The sequence below is a fragment of the Pan paniscus genome, chromosome 14 (assembly GCF_029289425.2).
Source record: "Pan paniscus chromosome 14, NHGRI_mPanPan1-v2.0_pri, whole genome shotgun sequence".
NCBI lineage: Eukaryota > Metazoa > Chordata > Mammalia > Primates > Hominidae > Pan > Pan paniscus.
This window is the reverse complement of record NC_073263.2, coordinates 50,907,334-50,927,939: the sequence shown is the minus strand read 5'-3', so window position 1 is coordinate 50,927,939 and position 20,606 is coordinate 50,907,334. Positions and strand designations below refer to the sequence as shown.

At 37.5% G+C, this 20,606-nt stretch overlaps 1 protein-coding gene across 7 annotated transcripts in view; it reads right to left on the bottom strand.

The window, feature by feature from the left end:
- SETDB2 (SET domain bifurcated histone lysine methyltransferase 2) overlaps window positions 1-20,606 on the bottom strand; it is a 50,962-nt gene that overhangs the window by 7,097 nt on the left and 23,259 nt on the right. For all 7 annotated transcript variants that reach the window (XM_055096775.2, XM_055096772.2, XM_055096773.2 and 4 more), the window contains 7 exons: window positions 19,884-19,980; window positions 10,824-11,387; window positions 7,530-7,646; window positions 6,752-6,921; window positions 4,910-5,135; window positions 4,308-4,407; window positions 2,166-2,259 (listed from right to left, as the gene is read on the bottom strand). In XM_055096775.2, coding sequence (XP_054952750.1) covers window positions 2,166-2,259; window positions 4,308-4,407; window positions 4,910-5,135; window positions 6,752-6,921; window positions 7,530-7,646; window positions 10,824-11,387; window positions 19,884-19,980 — 1,368 coding nt within the window. The remainder of the gene's footprint in view (window positions 1-2,165; window positions 2,260-4,307; window positions 4,408-4,909; window positions 5,136-6,751; window positions 6,922-7,529; window positions 7,647-10,823; window positions 11,388-19,883; window positions 19,981-20,606) is intronic.

Sequence of the window (20,606 nt, the reverse complement as noted above, 5' to 3'; positions counted from 1 at the left end):
GGAGGCACTCTATGCCTTTATGCTGCCAATAAAAGGCCTAACCCTGACAGAGACACCTTCCACAAGTCCCAGCAGTGACAACTGTATTGCTAGGGGTTTTGCACATATTAGTGTTTGGTGTTTTACTAGATGACCATTCATTAATTACACTTTTGTAAACAATAATCCTTTAAAAGCAGATGCACTGCTTAATCGTTTTTCTTATCCAGTAAGGAAAATAATTTTTTGAGAGTATTCAAGAGTATGAATATGGCTGGGCATGGTGGCTCATGCCTGTAATCCCAGCACTTTGGGAGGCCAAGGCAGGAGGATGCTTGAGGCCAGGAATTCAAGACCAGCCTGGGCAACAAAGTGAGACCCCATCTCTACAAAAAATTAAAAAAAAAAGAAATTAGCCAACAAGGGGGTGTGTGCCTGTAGTCCTGTTTGCTCAGGAGACTGAGGTGGGAGGACTGTTTGAGCCCAGGAATTGGAAGGTACAGTGAGCTATGATCCCACCACTGCACTCCAGCTTGGGTGACAGAATGAGTCACTGTCTCTCTTTAAAAAAAAAAGAAAAGATATGAATGCATGTCAGATGGAGTAAGTATAAATTACTTACTTTAAAAGAGCCACAAAGCTATTTGGACCACCTAATTCAATGGCACAAAGAAATTATACTTGTCTAAAATTGAGGCTCTTGATTTAATCATCACTGTTGTTGCTGGCTGCTGTTCCTATATGTACTTATATTTTAATCATGGGTTACGTGTAAGCCATAATACAACTTTGGATTTTTTTATACAAAAAGTATGTAGCTTTTGACTTTTGGAGTACCCGCTATATATATTGTAGCAGTCAATGAAAAGGGCAAAAGAACCAAAAGCAACGGTATGCACTGTGGCTCACATGCATGATAAAATAAATATAATACACAAAATCCCCTTTCTTGATAGACCTTTTCTATCAAGGAACTACCATGTCTCCTCCAATCTCCATCCTTTAATATTAGGTGGAGAGCTGTGGTTGCAGGGGGGAAGAGACAGCAGTGGCTCACCAATTCTTCATAAATGGATATCTCTCAGCAATGTCTCCTTGTGAAGGACACAGTGAAATGCAAAAGTACCAAAAACAATGTTTGTCCAGTTGTAATATTAACTATGGCAAGGACTAGTAACTCTGAAACACAAGGACTCAGGGTGGTAATATTTTAGCCTTTTGCCAGAGTCATGCTGAGTATGCTCTGCAGCAGTATTGGCTAGGCAATTGCAGGAGAGTGATGTGTGTTTATTTTTAAAGGCATCTACAAAGAGTTTGAAAGTGGCTGCTTTGCACAATGGTTCCAAAGCCACGGACAACACCTGTGCACCACACAGACTCAAGAGTTTTCCAGCCCACCCCTCTTGTCATGCATCAAGTCACTACTGGCAATTAGACCAGAGGTCAGCAAAGTTCTGTAGAAGGCAAAATAGCAAATATTTCAGGCTTTGCTGGCCATGTGGTCTCTGTTGTGATTATTCAACTCTTGCTGTAATGTTGAAGCAGACAATATATAATGTAAATTGGCTGTATTCCAATAAAACTTACATTTTATTTTATTTTTTTTGAGACAGGGTCTTGTTCTATCGCCCAGGCTGCAGTGCAGTGGCACAATCATAGTTCACCGTAACCTCAAACTCCTGACCTCAACAATCCTCCCACCTCAGCCCCCTGAGTAGCTAAGACCTCAGGTGTGCACCACCACACCTGGCTATTTTGTTGTTGTTGAGAAAAGATCTTGCTACATTGCCCAGACTCATAGCCTCAAGCAGCCCTCCTGCCTTGGCCTCCCAAAGTGCTAAGATTACGGGCGTGAGCTACTGCACCTGGCCAAAACTTTATTTCTGGACACTAAAACTGTAATTTCATATAATTTTCAAGTGTCAAAATATTATCACCTTCTGATTTTTTTCAACTATTTAAAAACATAAATATCATTCTTAGCTCACATGCCATACTGAACAGGTAGAGGGCCAGATTTGGCCCACACACAATAGTTTGCTGATCTCTTATGTAGACAACTTGTAACCTTTCTGACAAATGCAGCATGTTTATTATGGAATCTAAGAAAATGAGCTACAGGTATTGAGCAAGAGACAGAGAAACAGGCAGAAGAGGTAGGCATTCACAGAAGAAACAAAGCCTACTTTGTGCTCCCTTGGTTTTAGAGTTCAGATGCTCTCGGGGTGGTTTAAATCCATCATTATCTTCTGGAGTGACAGACTCCGAGGAAACAAATTCCTTAAAAAAACAAGGAAGATGTCTTTACTTTCCAGGTCAGGCAAAAGTATTTAGCAGTTAGGCCTCTTTCATCAACTGTCAATCATCATAGGCTGTATGTACTAGATTCGTTTTGAAAAGCCTCAAAGCTGATATCATAAGGAGTCTTTAGACTAATGGAGTCAACATGTGTCATCCCCTTTGACTCTGTTCTACTTCTAGGTGCTTTATTAAGCCACAGCTATAAAGACTGTCAAGAAATTCTTTGGGAATTAAAATCTTAATGCATCCCTGTCTGTATCCCCTAATTCTAATCATCTCAGTACTGAGAAAGTGTTATTACTAGATTATAAATTTGGCTTCAACTGTAAGTTGTGTAAAGATGAAAAACACTCATTGGCTAGTTTCTACTTCAAAGAAAGGTTAACGAATTTGATAGTGCTTACACATTGTAGACACTGCAGTCACTTTAAGTAGTAATGATAACTTTAAAAGAGGCGTATATACTCAGCACAATGCTTGGCAACCAACTAAGTGTTCAATACACATTGACCATATTATTATTATGAAAGTTCTCAGCATGTGAATGGTCAACATGTATTGAGCACTTAGTTGGATGCTAAGCAAGTTGCTGATGTTTATCTCATTTAATCCTCATAATTCTGAAACATATACTATTACCTTTTTACAGATAAAAGAAATGTATGTATGGAGATACCACCCAGCTAGCACACAGCAGAGCTGGAGGTTACACCTGGGTCTGTGTGACACCATGGCCAATCTTTTCATAATTCTCTGACCCTAAGGAGGTAGCTACTGTACCATTACCAGGCAGAGGGCAAATATTTGCGTAACACCTAAAGCAGAGTTTTTACTTTTCATCAACAAGCCCTAAAGTAAGCTACCATTATGTCTCTCTCTGTTCTCTTTTCTCTTTCTCTGCTTCTACGTTTCAGTCTCTGACTAATCTTTAGTTCACAATGCAAAGGGTACCCTCAGAGGCTACCACATAAAATACTGTTTTCTGGATGATTCTTTCATAAAATTGCATCTCCTCTTTCTCATACATCTTAAAACCTTCGGCCAGGCGCAGTGGCTCACGCCTCTAATCCCAGCACTTTGGGAAGCCAAAGTGGGTGGATCACCTGAGGTCAGGAGTTTGAGACCAGCTGGCCAACATCATGAAACCCCGTCTCTACTAAAAATACAAAAAAGTAGCTGGGCATGGTGGCAGGCACCTGTAATCCCAGCTACTCATGAGGCTGAAGCAGGGGAATCGCTTGAACCCAGGAGGCAGAGGTTGCAATAAGCTGAGATCGTGCCATTGCACTCCAGCCTGGGCAACAAGAGTGAAACTCCATCTCAAAACAAAACAAAACAAAAAACAAAAACCTTGTTCTCCTTCACCTAAATTACTTTGTCCCTTTTCTTATATATCACTATTAACTCCTGAAGACTTTAGCTTCTCCCACAAACTCTCAGAATGGGATACCTCTCGGTCTCAGTGGAGTGCATTGTCAGATCATGACCAGCATTTTCCTCATACAGCCAAGCTGGAAACACGCCAACTGCCGTGGATGATACTAAGTAAACAGAACATGGTCCTAGCATTTCCACCGTCCACCATTCCAAAACAATAAAAGAAATTCTACACACTATAAAGTAACACAAACATTTTGAGCTAAGTAAAGGATAGGAAGGCAATAGTTTACATCTCAGAAGGGCCCCAGCAGCTGGGCGCGGTGGCTCAGGCCTATAATCCCAGAACTTTGGGAGGCTGAGGCACAACAACTGCGAGAGCTCAGGAGTTGGAGACCAGCCTGGGCAATATAGTGAGACCCCATCTCTACTAAATAAGAGCTGGGCATGGTGGTGTGCACCTGTAGTCCCAGCCATTCGGGAGGCTGAGGGAGGAGGATACTCGAGCCCAGGAGACTGTGGCTGCAGTGAGCTGTGACTGTGCCACTACACTCCAGCCTGGGTGACAGAGTGAGACTCTGTGTCAGAAAAAAAAAAAAAAAATTTTTAAAAAGAAAAGAAGGGTCCCATCTACATTTTGCATTTTTTACCATTTTTTTCCCATTGTGTTGAAAAATGGCTGTCTTGGATTCAGGATCTCTAATAACTGAATGATATTGAATTCTTGAAATATTATCATATTTCGTTTCCCTAAAAAGGAAAAAAAAGTTATTCTGTATCACTAAAAATTCTCTTCATTCTCTTTACTGAAGTACAGATAATATCCATTATTACATAAATATCCTTAATTATTATAAATTAACCTAAGTAAGCACATCTATGTTTATTCTTTTCCCTAGAGAAAGGAAATATAATCATAAATAATTTTTGAAGTACGTTTGGAAAAGGAAGAAAGCCTATGAAAACTTTGCAGATAAAATGATAGAAAAATTTAAAAAAACAGCAAAACTTATGACATCCATAAAAAACCTGACTAAAGTCATATAAGGTAAAATTCCAAAACTGGAACACTGAGGATGGTATATTGGCTAGATTTTTACATGTCCTGGATTTCTCAAAGTGTTCGACTTAACAACTTTGAAGCAAAATGATAAATACAAATGAGGAGAAAAGAAAGAGGGGAAGGAAGGAAAAAGAACCAATTGATTGATAATAATTTAGATTTACTCTGGGTTCCTCAGCTGTTACTTACATAGTAAGCTCCTTGGGATTATTACTGAACTTTGGTGGACATTTCTCAGTTTTAGCAGTTCTAGGATGTGTTTCCAATCCTAATGGGAGAACTTCAACTTCACAATCTGAACATGCAACTTCTAATTTCCTCTTTTTTGAAAATATATTTTTCATAGTATTCTCATCTCTCCCATTTTCATCAATACCATAAGATTTTTCAGTGTTAGCTCTGCTTAGTAATCTTCCTAAAAGGAAAATGTTAAAGAGTTTGAACAACACAGAAGATAATTGCTAACGATAAACAGACATCTCTATTTCTACTCCATGACTAAAGAACCCACACATTCTACAATGAAGATAAACACATTAACTCATCCTACAAAACTGTTGCAAGACAAAGACCAATGTGATATTTCTTATCTTCCAGTATATGAAAAAACAGGGTATCTAAAAAAAACCATTTGTCTGTTTTGGTATAATACAAAAGAGAAGAGATTTAGCTAGAATGATACAAAAAGATATGGATGAGAAAGTACTCTAGAAAATTAGAGAGATGACTCTAGTCATAAAATTGTAGCTTTTATGTCTAGTTAAAAAGGCGTTATCATCTGAAACTTAAAATTTTTGACAAAAGTACCTATTTAAATATGTGGTGATATGTTCTTAGTGTTGTCATATTAAGTTCTGCATAACACTAAAATCTTGGTCTAAAGTTCATGCATTTTCTTTCAAGGGATTCAATATTATAGTTGCCAAGTCCAAATTAATAGCAGGATATTCTTACCCATCGTTAGATCGGAGACATATCTTAGTTACATTTTCTAGCAACAACGATAAAACCAATGATACTTCCTGGACACCACCTGGCATTTTACAGGTAGCTTTCATCCAAGAGTTATTTTGAGAAGTATGAGAGATGAACGTCTAGGCAGGCCGTGTAGAATGTGGATCTGTAAATGGGGAGTGGCAGGGATCCATACGTGTGACTACTCTGAACTCTGCAAGCTTCTTCTTGCCCTCCCTGATGTGACCCTGACATTTCTTTTCTAAGCATGTGGTCATGTAAACAGATTAAGCCTGATTTTTCAGATAAGTAATTTTCAGAACCTGGTTGTTCTTTTCCCTGATGCCTAACTGCTAAAACTAAGTCAACAATTCCTTTAGACTGGCTCTAAAGCCGTGTTTCCCAAACTTTCTCCCAGAAGGATGTGCACAGAAAATAAGGGATTTTGCCTGACATGCTGGAGGTAAATGTGTAAGACTACTGAAGACTGATGTGTTTGGCCCTGGGGGCTGTGGCCCTAAAGAATCAGTAATTGCATGACTGTAACACACTGCTCGGGAAGTTTTGCTCTGCAGCATGGACAACTCTCTGCAGTCCCCAAAATAGAGTGAGTTGCCTAAAGTCACTGACTGAATTATAACATGCAGATATTACATAATTAACTTGTTAAATTCTAGTAATAGCTCAAAACATTGAATAAGAAAGTTTTTGACTGGTCATCTTTACCTTGGCAAGCCAGTCATTTAGTTTTTTTTTTTACTTTTAACAAGTTTTATTCCCTTACCCCAAAGTACCTGTAGCCATGCAGACAAAACAAATGTGCCTTGTACGTAACAGGCCCTCACACAAAAACCCAAGTGTCATCTCTGAACCTTTCTTTTCTTGAAGAAAGTACCCCCAAGCATCTCATCTCTTTAGTGCTCAAGTTCCCAGTTTACCTGCCTTTCTCTGATGTTCCTCTTAGATACTGTTACTCTTTACCTTGCTGTAAGCTCTCAACGGCCCTGGCTAGGAAAATGGATATTCAGAAAAGTGGATTCTACTCTAGAATAATTTGAAAATAAACTTTTGCTTTACCTGAATAAATGCAAACAAATGTCCCTCTGTCAATGTCATCTAGACAGCGTACACCCCATCCCTTCTGCTCAGTTTTGAACACCTGTAACCTCACTTGAGGACCATGTTGGACAACTCGGTTTTGACACAATTGTCGATTACATTTGCACAAAAGGCTGCATTCATAAATGCTGTCAACAAAATATGCAAAAGAGAAAATCAGACACCTCAAAAAGCAGTTTATTGACACTTCACTGACACTGATAACTACTGAGGGAAGCAGGCTAAATGTGAAAGCTCTTAGTGGTAGAGTGCCTGGGTTCCCATCACAACTTCCACATTTACTAGCTGTATTATCTTGGATGAGTTATTTAACTTATCTGTGCTTTATCTTTACATTTTTAAAATGGGGATTATATGACAATACCTCCCTCATAGGGCTGCTTTGTGAAGATTGAGTCAGTACCTTGAAAGGTTGAAAATTCCCAATTCTCAAATGAGTTCTAGACAGCATATTTTTAAACGGAGAAATGGCTGCCCAAAGTAGGCTGATACTAGAGGGGTAAGAGCCAGACTCAAAGCAGATGAGTGTTCAAGTACACTCTGCATGACGTATGTGTGGTCTCTGACTACCATTTCCACGAACAATACACAGGATTTTTATTCCTTAATAATTTAGATTTTTGGTATTAGAACCAAATTAAACCAGATTTAACATCTATAAGATTTTGGACCACAATAAAAAGTACCCACCTTCAAAGATATACACACCCTGCAACAAATCCTCAAGGTACCTTACCCAGTAGGAATCTGTCTCTGTAGTCTTTTATATTTATATCCAGTGGTTATTTTGTCACTTGACAAGGGGGAAGTTTTGGCATTCCTTGCTGTCAGTTGAAGACATGCACATTTTGTTCTAAAAGGAAGGCAATGGATGGAGAAAGAATGAAAAAGCGCCAAGTTAAGTCAAGAGACTGTCTTGATAAATGTGTAAATGATGTAATAAAAGATGTAATAGCATTTAGAATAGTTTGGCTCATGAACACTATGAGCTTTTTCCCTAAATAGATCTCTTTGAAAGACAATACCTCCCAAAAGTTTATAAATAATTATAAACTGCACTGCAACTCTATTTGCTCATGAAATACTTAACTATATGAGTTTAGCTTTCCAAAATCAATTCCTTTAATTTCCCTGTTCAGCACAGAAGCTTGTTTGTGAGAATTCTGCTAGTTCTGCTCTTTTACAATGGATAAACTTAAATATGTCAAATTTGTAAGGACATAGTTTTGCAGATGTCTTAAGTTCTCTCTCACTCCAGTGACAGAAACAGACTGGGGAGATTGATGCCGGGTATCTGCCTACTATTATTGAATCCTTTTTTCATACTGTTGCGAGGCAGAAAGCTTGCAACCATAAAACTTCATGTACTTTCCCCTCTATTCAGATGACTAACTAACTTGATAGGGAACCATAATTTGACACAAAGTAAGGAACTTGGGGACTCTAGCTGTGTAACTAGGTAAATGACTGCTGGTGAGCTGGTTAAAATCTCTGGATCTTAGTCTCCTTTGCTGAACAAATGACTTTAAGGTCTTTTCCTCTATGATTCTCTTCTGTATTTTCTGTATTAATTAATACACATCAGAATGGTGGCTGCTGTTTGCAAGAGAAAAGAACAACGACAACAATCAACAAATTCATTAATTTGGATTCTGTTTACAGATATGAAAATCTATTAATTGTTCTTTCCCATGTAATTTTGTGTGCAAAGTTTAAAAAGTACAGAAAAATACAGATAATAATAAACATCCATATTTCCACCATCCAGAATTAGTTGTCAGCATTTTGTCTAGTTCTTTTCCCTGTATATATAATTTAAAATATACACACCACATATACACCACATATACATGGTCTTCTTAAAAAAAGTTAAAAAGTAAAACATAGATATAACTAAACTCTCAAGAGATTTAGTGTGGCATCCTTTATGCTTTTATATACATATGTATCTACAAACAATATATTGTGTATTTTTCATTATAAACAATTTACTATAGGTACTATTCTATAACTTGCTTTTTTTGTTGTTCAATATAATGTTTTTGAGACCCATCCATGCTATATACAAATCTAGTTAATTCCTTTTAACTTTTCTACTGGATTAGGTATTGCTCACTTCATATACAATTAATAGTTTTTCTTTTTCGAGAAGGGGTCTCACTCTGTTGCCCAGGCTGGAGTGCAGTGGCACAATCTTGGCTCACTGCAGCCTCGACCTCCCTGCACTCAGGTGATCCTCCCACCTCAGACTCCCGACTAGCTGGGACTACAAGTGCTTCCCACCACGCCACGCTAACTTTTGTATTTTTGTAGAGATGGGGTTTCGCTAGGTTGCTCAGGCTGGTCTCGAACTCCTGGGCTCAAATGATGTTCCTACCTCAGCTTCCCAAAGTGCTAGGATTACAGGTATGAGCCACTGTGCCCAGCCTCTTGGGACAGTTTAATTATACCTGTTTTAAAATCCCTTTCAATTAGATTCAACATTTACCTCTGATTCCTCAGGTGTTAATTCTCTCTACTTGTCGGGACTCATGCTGCCTTCATGGTCCTAAACATCTTTGTGTGCTGTAAATGTTTGTTTGAAGTCATACCATCTGTGGGGTTTAGTCCTGTGTGCTGCTCTACATTGGGTGCTTTCTCCAACGCTTTGGCTCTGACCCTATTGGTTTTACAGCTGTTAACAAGGTTTTCATTAATACAATTCCAGGCCCTGTGAGATACTGGCCTAGTTCCTAGTCTTGTGCAGGTACCTGTTTCTATTCCTTTGAAGAGCCAAGTCCCCAGGTGAGGTAGTTGGGTTATATTCAGAGGTAATCTTTACAAAATAAAATACATATTTTTAAACAGAATAAAACAGCACAGTGAGAGGTTTCCTCTATTAGAGGCCTCAAGGAACTGAGCCAAACTGAGGTAACAGTAGATATAGCTCTCATTTTACACTCCAATTAACTTAGAGGATGGTAAAAACTATTATTATACTATTTAAATTATTTATCATTCTCTTATTCTTTTTTTGCCAAGTATGGGTAGCTAAATTTGCATTAAATTAAATGTACATATAATGCAACACCACTCTATATCTGTATACCTACGAATGTATGTGTACTACACACCCTTAAAATGTTTTTCAAAGTCTTAATATATTAGAACATGTTTTCATTTTTTCATGGGATGTTAATACTATACTATGATTAAGAAAATACTAGTTATAAGCATCACATTAGCCAGCAAATGATTTTTAAAAGTAAAATGCAACATATAACCCAATGGTTAAGAACATGGGTTCAAATCCTGTCTCTACAATTTGTTCTATGACCTCTCCAAATTGACTTCTCTGAGGCTCAACTTCCTCATGTATAACACTGAGATATTACCTACCTCATGGATTTTTGTGAAGATTAAGAGAATGAATGTAAAGTACTTGTCACAGTGTCTGGCACTGTTAAATATCATTTGTTGTAATGCTATTGATTATCTTTTAATGTATTAGTACTAGATTAAAGGAAATATGCATCCTTGGAAGAAATGTTTCAATTACCATATTTGGCAAATAATTAGAGGTTTTTTTTCCTACTGCTAGTGACAGAGTTCATTTTCCCATTGTAGACTCTTTTATTTTTATTTTTACTTTTTGGAGACAGGGTCTTGCTTTGTTGTCCAGGCCTCTGGTACAGTTTGTGATCACAGCTCACTGCATCCTTGACCTCCTGGGCTCAAGCAGATCTCCCACCCCAGCCTCCAGAGTAGCTGGGACTATAGATGCACACCACCATACCCAGCTAATTTTTAAATTTTTTGTTAAGATGGGGTTTTGCCATGTTGCCCAGGCTGTTCTCAAACTCCTTTGCTCAAGCTGGCCTCCCACCTCGGTCTCCCAAAAGTGCTGGGATTACACACGTGGGCCACCATGCTCAGTCTTACTGTAACTCTTGAACAGGTTTTAGATAGACAAATTAATACATAGCAAGACTTCTTAACAAGTGTCCTTACATTCAGAAGATTTTTTGAAATGCCATGTTTTTCTACTCACATGTCTATGCAGCCCTCAGAGCAGTCACAGGAATCAGTAAACATGCTGGAAAAGTTGGTTAGATTATATGCTCGAGGCCACACAGTCTTTCTGTACTTAAACTGTGGGAGCTTTCTACTGTCAATTTCATTACAGAAAGAAATGGGCACTGATTCCACTCCATTGCTAATATCCACATCAGAAACAACTTCTTTTTGCTTTGGGTAATTCCGAGTCAACTGAACATAGGTATTGAAAGAAAAGTTATCTGTAAATAAAAAGTTACACTCTGTCTCAAGCAGGTAACGAAAAACTTCCTCCACGTTTCGTAGACTCCTTCCACAAGGGGTTTTATAACTCACGTGGAGTGCTGAAGAATGAGAGTTTGTCTTTGCATGTCGTCTTTGGAAGTGACATTTGATTGGCAGCTGCAGAGGGTTTTCTCCCTTCAAGTTCAGTGGCATTTTCATCAGACAAGCACCAGAGCAGTCATGACTTTGATAAGATAAATTTGAAGATGAGTCTTTTTCTCTAAAGTCTACAACTTTATCTTCAAGAGAGAGAATTTCCTTATTTTCTGTTGTTCTGTTAAAATAAATTATTCATTAGTATCTCAAATTTATAGTTCAATTCCTCATTTAAAAAAAACTATGATTATTTCCTACCTTCTTAGACAATATTAAAATAAGCCAGACTCTAAGATAGACATTTTAAGATGTTCTACAGCCATACAAAGATTATATCTATTTTTAAAACCTTTCTCGGAGATGGGGTATTCCTATGTTGCCCAGGCTGGAGTGCAGTGGCCATTCACAGGTGTGATCACAGCACACAGCAGCCTTGAACTCTTGTCCCCAAGTGATCCTCCTGCCTCAGCTTCCCAAATAGCTGGTACAGGCACGCACCAGGTCTGCCTTATACCTAATTTCAGAATATTATAGGAAGTTGTGATTACAGCTGTAACTTTCTGTTAGGTATTTCATAGCACCTAGCAAATTTAGAGTTCATTTAGAGCATGCAATCAATAAAGCACTGAAGAAGGTTACTTCTTCAGGCATGCTGAGATCAAGCTCTTTGCATGCAAAAAAACAAAGGCTGGCTGAAAACTTATTAATTCATCAAGAATCCTTTATACTGTTTGCCTTCAACAATAGTACCAACTGAATTCTTTCCATAATATGTAATCTACCTCACAATCATATTGATACATCTGAAAAAATGGCAAACTGACAGGAGAAAATGGGGTGGTTATTAATAAAAAAAAAAAAAGTCGGCAGGGTGTGATGGCTCACAACTGTAATCCCAGCACTTTGAGAGGCCAAGACGGAAGGACTGCTTGAGCTCAGGAGCTCAAGATCAGCCTGGGCAACATAGTGAAACCTCATCCCTACAAAAAGTAAAAAAAATTAGTAAGGTATGGTGGTGCATGCCTGTAGTTCCAGCTACTTCGGGGGCTGAAGTGGGATGATCGCTTGGACTCGGGAGGTTGAGGCTACAGTGAATCATGATCACACCATTGCACTCCAGCCTGGGTGACAGAGTGAGATCCTGTCTTAAAAAAAAAAAATCCGTGAAAAGCTTCCTTTTGTTTGGAAACCAAGTTTTAAACTTTCACAAATAATCTCAGTTTTGTTTTACATATAATTTTCTATCTTTAGGTGTCTGTTATGTATTATAATACAGGTATTTTAGAGATGCGTTGTATTTGCTCTATGATATGGTTTGGCTGTGTCCCTACCCAAATCTCATCTTGAATTCTGACGTGTCATGGGAGGGACCTGGTGGGAGGTAATTGAATCATGGGGGCAGGTCTTTCCCATGCTGTTCTCGTGATAGTGAATAAGTCTCACGAGATCTGATGGTAACATAAGGGGGAGTTTCCCTGCACAAGCTCTTTGCCTGTCACCATCTATGTAAGATGTGACTTGCTCTTGCTTGCCTTCTGCCATGAGTGTGAGGCCTCCCCAGCCATGTGGAACTGGTAAGTCCATTAAACCTCCCTCTTTTGTAAATTGCCTGGTCTTGGGTATGTCTTTATCAGCAGTGTGAAAACGGACTAATACACTATATAAAGCAGTGCCATCCAAAAAAACTTCCTCCATTGATAGAAATGGTCTATACCTGTGCTGTCCAATATGGTAGCCAGTGGGCACATGTGGTTACTGAGCACTTTTAAATGTAGCTAGCATGACCAAAGAACTGAATTTTTACATTTTATCTAATTTTGATTAATTCAGATTTAAACAGCCACATGCAGCTAGTGGCTACCATACTGGATGTGCAGATATGGAGCTTCCTCATCCTTTCTCCGACTGTATAGTAATCCTTTGCGTAAGTCCACAATTTAATTACCTAGCCTGCAATAATGGACAATTTTCCATAACATGTAGTATAGGCTAGACCACAATAATGGACTAGTTAACTTACACAGTGATCTTTTAGAACGTATACAGTAAACTTATACAGTGATGTTTTAATAAGTAATTTTATTGTAATAATCTTTGCTATAAAATTATGAATCTATTAATAACAATTTCATACACGTAAAGATACTGTTAGATACTGTTGCAGAACATATTCCCAGAAGTGGGAGTGCTAGGTCACAAGGCAAATGGGTTAGTTATTTCATTAATATTGCCAAATTGTTCTCCATAGTGTCAGTTTCTTCAGCAATAAATGAGAGTGCCTGTTTTCAGTTTCATCAATCAGGTGGATCTTGATGCTTTTGGATTTCAGAGTCTAACAGGTAAAAGGATGTACTATAATTTATTTAGAAATCTTTTTTTTTTTTTTGAGAGAGAGTGAGTTTCACTCTATTGCCCAGGCTGGAGTGCTGTGGCATGACCTCAGCTCACTGCAACCTCTGCTTCCCAGCTTCAAGCAATTCTTGTGCCTTAGCCTCCCAAGTAGCTGGGATTACAGGCATGTGCCATCACATCCAGCTAATTTTTGTATTTTTAGTAGAGATAGGGTTTTGCCATGTGGGCCAGGCTGGTCTCAAACTCTTGACCTCAAGTGATCCACCCACCTCAGCCTCCCAAAGTGCTGGGGTTACAGGTGTGAGCCACCATGCCTGGCCCTTGATTTATTTTAGTATCCAATATCTTCCTGTTTTTCAAAGGTGGTACCTGGAACCTACTTGTTCCCTATTATTAGGTGTCAAGTTCCTTCTTACCACTTTTTCTTATAAGGAATTATGTTATAATCTGAACTCTGGATATTCTATTTATTTGTCTATCTGAGATAAAACACCCTATTTTCTTTCATTCAGAATTCACTGTAAGACATTCCTTAGGTTCTCATGGCCTTGTTCTTTGTTTTGATATAGGTTACTCACTCTCAAGTTACTTATACACTTACAGATTTATAGAGATAGTAAACTGTTCTGTTGTCCTTTTCAACTTGACTTAACCAAATAAATATGTTTCAAATTGGATTCTGTAGTATATTATTCTGTAAATGTCATTTGACATTTTGCCTATGAATTTTTTTTTTTTTTTTTTTGGAGACAGGGTCTTACTCTGTCACCCAGGCTGGAGTGCAGTGGTGCAATCTTGGTTCCCCACAACCTCCGCCTCCTGGGCTCATGCAATCCTCCCACCGCAGCCTCTCGAGTAGCTGGGACGACAGGCATGCATCACGAAGCCCAGCTAATTTTTTGCATTTTTGGTAGAGATGGGGTCTCACCATGTTGCCCAGGCTAGCCTCAAACTCCTGAGCTCAAGTGATCTGCCTGCCTTGGCCTACCAAAGTACTAGGATTACAAGCATGAGCCACCGCACCTGGCCTCGGGTATGAATTTTTTGGTTCCTGTTTTGCTCTTTGGAGGAAGGGGAACATTAAATATTAATGTAGATGACTCAATAAATTTTTCTTGGAATATGATGGGATTAATTCAGGATATATGTGAGAGAGAAAGTATCTGGGTTATCCTTAGTTCTTAAATAACAACTAATATTTGAATAGTAGTTTAATGTCCTTTACATAATTTCCTCATATGACACAACAAATACAACTCCAAGTTAGCCACTACTGGAACAATATACAATTAGAACTACTTAGGACTAAAATTTGTAATAGTAAATATGCTGGTAAAACTTGTAATTTGGAATTTACATTTCAAGAAAGCCAAACTAGCTTAAAAGTATTTTCCTTATGACTAATAACTAAAAACTAGGAGATACAAGACTCTAGTTACTGAGCAATTAACACTGAGAAATACATGTTTTACATTTAAGAAGAGTTAGGGAGGAGTGGGAGAAGAAGAGAAAAAAACAGAAGAGGAGGAGAAAAGCATAAAAATAAAACACTAGCGTGAACCTTAGAAAAGATTAATTTCTTATCTGTGCTTCATTTTACTAAAGAGAAGGAAAAAACCCAACTTACAAGTCTTAAGTATAAAGTAACCTAATTTCAACCCAATTTTATGGAGAGGAGGGTTAACTTTATTTAGGTGTGAAGATACATTACTGAAAAAAAAATAGAAATAAACAAAACCAATTCTATGCACAGTATTGTAAACCCAGTCATTAATTAAAAGTGCTAGAGGTAAACACAGGATAAGGAGTAAGTAGTGAGAAGGAGAAGTCCACGGCTGTCTGGATCTGCTTGCCAGCCTCTGGGTAAGGATTTCTCAGTTTGCATATGATTTGACAATTGTTCAGGGTGTTGTTAGTCACTCTGAACATCAAAGAGGAGCATGGCTTAGAGGCTGCCAACTGATTATCTAGCTTTTGGCAAGGCTAAAGTAAGATGTCATTCTATCCTCTATGACCATTAAGGGGGCATATTTTAAAACAAGAATGTATACTGTATTCATCTAAAGACTGCAGTAGGTAAATCTGGTATTTTGCTCAGTCCCTTCTTTAGTCATCCTCTTCTGAAAGGCAGGTATATTAATTTCAGTGTACTCAAAGATGTTGGGTCTTGTATACATACTGCGCTTTTTATACTGTCTCTTTCAATAATTTAAATTAAGATATTAAAAAAAATGGTTGGGTGCGGTGGCTCATGCCTGTAATCCCAGCACTGTGGCAGGCCGAGGTGGGAGGATTCACTGAGCCCAGGAGATCAAGATCAGCCTGGGCAACATGACTAGACCCTGTCTCTATTTAAAAAAAAAAAAAAAAATATATATATATATATATGTATATATGTCACATGAGATAACACTTGCACTAGAAGGTTAGAGTTTAGCTGGAGCAGCTATGTTTGGCCATGTGGGAAGAGAAGAAACCTACTGGTAACAGATAGAAGTAGAGTTGAGACTGTGTCAACCCTGACCTTAGGTATTGACTTTTAAGTTCCTATTCTAGTGTTTACATGGCCTGCTGTGTTACATTTTCTGTTCTTCAAGACCTATTTTATTTATATATGTGTGTATGTATGTGTAGGTATATGTGTGTGCATGTTTTTAAAAATAATCTTTTGGGTTTGTGTGCATGTCATGTAAAAAGCCATAAAAATTTAATGGCTTAAATTTACACCTGTGTCTTTAAGCAGTGGTACAAGCCCAGTGTCACCCAGTATGCTAACCAAAGCTGCACACCTCGTACACTTCTAATAAATTCCGCTACTTAAGCTAGCTTGAATAGGTATGTACTCCTGACAAACCAAAGTTTATACTTGACCAAAAAAAAAAAAAAAAAAAGGGAATTCAGACTTCTAAAATCACAAAAGTAAATATCCTTTTAAAATAATTATCACTGAAGTAATACTTTTGTTTTTACATTTACCTATGTCATAACTCACTTATGTGGAGTAGAAATTCAGTTCAACTCAAGAATAGAATACTGGCTGGGCGTGGTGGCTCATGCCTGTAATCCCAGCACTTTGGGAAGCTGAGGAGGGAGGACTGCTTGAGACTAGGAGTTCACGACCTGCCTGGGCAACATAGTGAGACCACATCGCTACAAAAAAAAAAAAATGTTAAAAATTAGCCAGGTGTGGTGGTATGCACCTGTAGTCCTAGCTACTTGAGAGTCTGAGGAGGAAGGATCGCTTGAGCTTAGGGCGTCAAGCCTACAGTGAGTTGTGGCTATGTGCCACTGCAGTCCACCCAGCGAGACAGTGAGACCCTGCTGTCTCAAAAAAAAAAAAAAAAAAAAAAAAAAGAAAGAAAACAAAAAAACCCCACAAAAAACACCAAAAGCCTGAAGCCTGTGTCCTATTAGACCCAAGATTTCATCCTGGGGTTTGCCATTGATAGTTTGTATAATCTTTTTTTGAAATAGGGTCTCACTCTGTCACCCAAGCTAGAGTGCGGAGGCGTGATCATGGCTTGCTGCAGCCTTGATCTTCCGGACTTAGGTGATACACCTCAGCCTCCCAAGTAGCTGGGACCACAGGCATGTGCCACCAAGCCCGGCTAATTTTTGTTATTTTTTTGTAGAGATGGGGTTTTGCCATGTTGCCCAGGCTAGTCTTGAAATTTTGGGCTCAAGTGATCCTCCCGCCTCAACCTCCCAAAGTGCTGGGATTACAGGTGTGAGCCACCACGCTCAGCCTAATCTTGAGCAGTTTAGCTGGGGCTGAGAATTCCTGGCTTAAGTTATTGAACATTTAGTTTACCAGGCAACCTATGTGACCACTAGGCTGCTAAGAGGGTTTAAGTGCTGAAAGTAAAATAAGCAAATAAACTTCTGGCCTGCAGAGGAAATATAAAAGGAATTATTTAAACATAATTCCAGTCAAGAATGAAATGCTTCCTTGGAATTCTTAATGGCAAAGGAAGAAAATCCTAAGCCTAATAAGACATGTCCCTTCATCTGAAAAGATCTCAGAATGCTCAACTCAAAAGTTAGGTATAATCTCAAAAAAAGCCTCTGAGTGTCAACACAGTACAAGAGAGATGGGAGATTAAGGAAATGAAATTCTGATTATATAATCATAAACAGTCCTAAAGAGATGGGAAAACAGTTAAAGAAACCAACTCAATTTTTCTTGGAAGCTCGGATTTTTAAAAGTATACATACAAAAGAAGACAGCTAATTATGAATACGAAACATTGGTATGAAACTGTAAGAAAAGTATCACAAAGCCTAGTAAGAACCGAGGTTTCCAAAAGTGCTAATAAAATAACAACAACAACAAAAAACAACTAAAGCTATGCTTAGAACAAGAAAATAATCTGTTAGGAGAAAGATATGGTTAACTGATAACAAAGAGAAGGAAGAGTTTCTCAAAAACAATTCTGCCTTTGTCTTTTCCATCTGTAAGTATGGCTCTCAAGTTGGAAACGAGGAAAAAAATAAAAAGAAACTGAAGTCTGTGACAGTTAAAGAGAGGGTACTAGAACTCAAGTTTATTTAAGCATATAGAAGACTCTACAAATTAAATCTCAAGGTCTGGAAAAAAAAAACTTCAAATATAGAAAAATTAAAAATAAAACAATACTGCCCTGATTTTTAAAAAGGGAAGGAGGACAGGCTACAGAAAATATAGAAAGGTTAGCTTAATACCGGTCTCTTAAAAATCTCTAGAAGAAGGCATCAAGTGTGTGACTTCTAAATATTTTGAATTTAAAAGGCCAACCAACAGTAGGTGCTGAGTTAACAAGTAGGTGAGAAAAATCCAAATTAACTGAATTTTCTTTTTTGACAACGTTTTCAATAAGTCTGAATAATGTCTGGCAATGCCACAGAATGCTATGGCAGTGAACCTTGATTTTTCATGACCACTTTGTAAGTGAGAAGTGTAGGCGGGACAACAGTAGAAGTAAATTCACAGTTGCTTAAAGCGTTCTTTCTGAAGCGTAATAAAAAGAATGTCTAGTAGTGAGCCAGCCACAAGGTTTTTATCTTTGGTCATGTCCTGTTCAATATTGTTTTCAGTGACCATAATGAAGATTAGAAAGCTTATTTATTTGTACAAGATGATAAGCTAAAAGGGACAAAAAATATTCCAAAATTCAAAAAGATTCTGATAAGCTGGTATAATGAACTTAAAGCAAAAAATGATACTTCACAGGAATAAACCACTCCTGCATTTAAGTTTAAAATATAATATCTAAATATATAGATAACTGTTTGGTAGAGAGCTTGTTTGGTGGTAATTTACATGAAAATTTAATTTAGATTTAGACTGAGTGAATTTGTTCCTAAAAACTTACAAAATTTTACACTGTATATTCAAAGGTCAGAATTTCTAGAAAAAAAAAATGTTTTGTGAGCCACGGAAATGGCCAATTAAGGAGCTAAACTGTGAACTTAGCTTTCTCTGCGAGCATTTTAAAGTAATTTTATGGGCCTTTTGAGACCCATTCAAACTGCAATGACATCTCTAATATTTGTAAATCCAAATTATATGAAACAGTGTCTATCTACAACTCTCACAGGCATGAAAATCAAAAAAACAATTATATATTTAGTTTTTCTTAGTCAATTTAATATTAAGCTGAAAGAACAAATGAAATTAGGGTAACAAAGAAGTTTCTTTCTAAAGATACTTTTTTGTTTTTTGAAACTATGTTCTCTACTCTAGAGAACTTTCAGAAACTTCCCTGTAATTAGTACTTGAAGGGTTAGGCCCAGGTATTACCTACTAAAAATAAAGACTACGTGTCAGAGTATCAGATTCACTCTTCCGCAATTCTCCTTTATGCCAAAGAATCTTTATGGAAAGTAATGATAAAATGAGAAAGGGAAGGTCAGAAAAATTTAGTCTATTCCCATAAACTTTTAGACACTACTTAAGAGCTGTTACGCATTTTGAAAACTCAACTGATACTGAAAGAAACATTTTGACACTTTTAAATTCTCCAGATAATCTAAGCAGTAAAACAAAAAAACAAAACAAAACAAAAACACACTTCACTACTTGGTAGATTTCAGTGTATTAATAAAATACACAAAGACATCTTAAGCTAAACTTTATAAAAAGACTTGATTAACTAGGAATATTCAATAACCTATTCAGAGACTCATGAAATTCTATCCTACATAAAATACTAAAATATACAACTTTTAAAGCTTTAATGGGAAAATTTTTTTTGTATATTTCATCTATTCTAATGTCAAGTGATTTATAAAGAAGAAATCTGTAGGAACAAAAGCATTAATAACAAAGAATTTATATACATACAGAAATGTACAGTCTTCTGGAAAGGAGTTTTCACATGATGTAGAGGGAAATGCATTGGATTTGTTTTCCTGTTCCTTCTGAGTCACAGGCATATGATCTACACAAAAAAATAATGTGAGCAACAAATATACCAAGTTAAAAACCATTTGCTGTAAGTACCCAAGTAATATGTTCATTGACTAGAGTCTGCCCATATGGATCCCTAAAATTTGCAAACATAGTAAGGTTTCAAGATTGAGGCAAAAGATTAAGTGTCAATATTTTCAAAAATATTAATAAACTAGGATAAAATACTGAGGACAGAAAATATTTTTACTGTAGAAACTCTAGTTTGGCCTGAACTTGATTGGAAGCTTAACCAATCTTTAAGGTGGACATTGAGTATCCCTACTTCTGCATGCATTTTATAGGGAAATCACATAATTCTTAAAGGCTCTATAAAAGTCAGAAAATGAAAAATTTATGTACCTTTTGTTTTCCTATTGCTCTACAACTATTTTAGGGAGGGGATGAAGTATCTGGGTATCTCTTTTGACCTAGTTGTTCACATTTCTTTTATTTGAGACGGAGTCTCATTCACTCTGTCGCCCAGGGTGGAGTGCAGTGGTATGATCTTGGCTCACTGCAACCTCTACCTCCTAGGTTCAAACGATTCTCCTGCCGCAGCCTCTCCAGTAGTTGGGATTACAGGCATGCAAAACCACGCTGGGCTAATTTTTGTAG